This window comes from Ceratina calcarata, unplaced genomic scaffold (assembly GCF_001652005.2).
Source record: "Ceratina calcarata isolate Rehan_Ccalc_2016 unplaced genomic scaffold, ASM165200v1 scaffold4506, whole genome shotgun sequence".
In the NCBI taxonomy this organism is placed as follows: domain Eukaryota; kingdom Metazoa; phylum Arthropoda; class Insecta; order Hymenoptera; family Apidae; genus Ceratina; species Ceratina calcarata.
In genome coordinates, this window is record NW_017168997.1 from 1 (window position 1) to 1,460 (window position 1,460).

General features: G+C 45.0%; 1 protein-coding gene across 1 annotated transcript; it reads left to right on the forward strand.

The window, feature by feature from the left end:
• Window positions 1-391: 391 nt before the first annotated feature.
• On the forward strand, window positions 392-1,405 carry LOC113464635 (uncharacterized; the record flags this gene model as incomplete). The annotated part of the gene is made up of 4 exons (XM_026815474.1): window positions 392-740; window positions 801-896; window positions 965-1,114; window positions 1,188-1,405. Coding segments are annotated over exons 3-4 (333 nt in total), but the record flags the coding sequence as incomplete, so codon positions are not given.
• Between the last annotated feature and the right edge of the window lie 55 nt (window positions 1,406-1,460).

Below are 1,460 nucleotides of genomic sequence, written 5' to 3' on the forward strand. Positions count from 1 at the left end.
AAATACACGCGACAAAAATTAAAAGAGTACATTATTAAAATAAAGTATAATATTCGCATATTGTATTATTGCAAGCGTAATTCGATTACGAATTAATCCCACGTCTGCTAATTTCGGGAGCGTCGTCGCGTCGTTTCTCAGATTTCGATATCCATTATCGAGAGGGTTGAATTGAATAATCAACTAGATGCACGCAACTATGCAGGTCGAAGCAATGTCCCGTTCCAATTCCACGGGGATTCGATCGTTCGGTGGTTAGTTATTAAAGAACTGACCTTTCCTCACGATTCCCTGATACGCCGAGTTGCATTAGGCTCGGTGTAGTCGCGCACGGTTCGTGATCGTCTCGGTTTGTAATAACGGATCGGCAAAACTAATGAAGTGATACATTATTCACAGGTGTCCCTGGTTATATATCGTTGAATAAACGCGTTCTCGTTTCGTGTGTCGGTAGAAATGATATCGGTTCTGTTGCTGCTCAGGTGCGTCGTCTATGGGAATAGTTTCGACGAGTTTCCTCCGGTGTTTGCCAACACATCGATGGGTACGGTTTTTCTCCCGACGCAGGAACCGCGATTTAAAGGAATTCTTTTAAACAGCCGTGGTCATCGACAGAAGTTTCTTCGGGAGCAGAGAGGAGCACCGAGACGCCGTATACCTAATACGCAATTTATTCAGGCAAACGGAAAGCGACATAGCCGTTCATGTTTTTTCTTACGCGAACGTCGATCTGTATCAAGGTAAAGTCGCCGTTCTCATTTCAAATCGTCTACTAATCTCGATTATCCCTCGATAATTAGACTACACGATTCTCCTCTCTATCGCGAGTTGCAATTCGACTTGGCGGCTGCACAGGATCGCGCGGAAGGAAGAGCTCGTCCACCTCGCCATAACAGGTTTAAAAAATTTTCAATACCATTTCCCTAATCGAATAATCGGACTCAACGAATATTCCTATTCCAAGACCTGGATTGTCCCCGAATCCCAGAGAAATACGGTATGAGCATACCGTTAATACAGCCAGGAGAGGAGCTGTCTCAGATATTCCTCGACCTAAGAATGATGGACGTTCTCTCTTGGACTGCGATCAACATCCTCCACGACGATACGTTCGGTGATAAGATTAACGATTTGGTTCGGTGCGTCGATCTTCCGTAGATTACATCCAGTTTTACGCATCGTTTCAGACAGAGACACGATCAGCACCGTGATGAGGGCCATCTCGGATAAATTACCGTACAACCACATTAACGTGATCTCCAGATCGATATTCACGTTGAAGCAGAGTAACGGAGAGACGAAGAGTTCGATAATGAAAGTGTTGAACGATTTCCACGTGGATCAGCTCGGACATTGTTTCCTGGTGATCGCTACGGTAGACGTGGTCGCCGAAGTGATGAGCGTGGTGAGACTTCTGTTCTTTCAAGTCATTTTCCGTAGTCGATACTTAATCCCTTTCG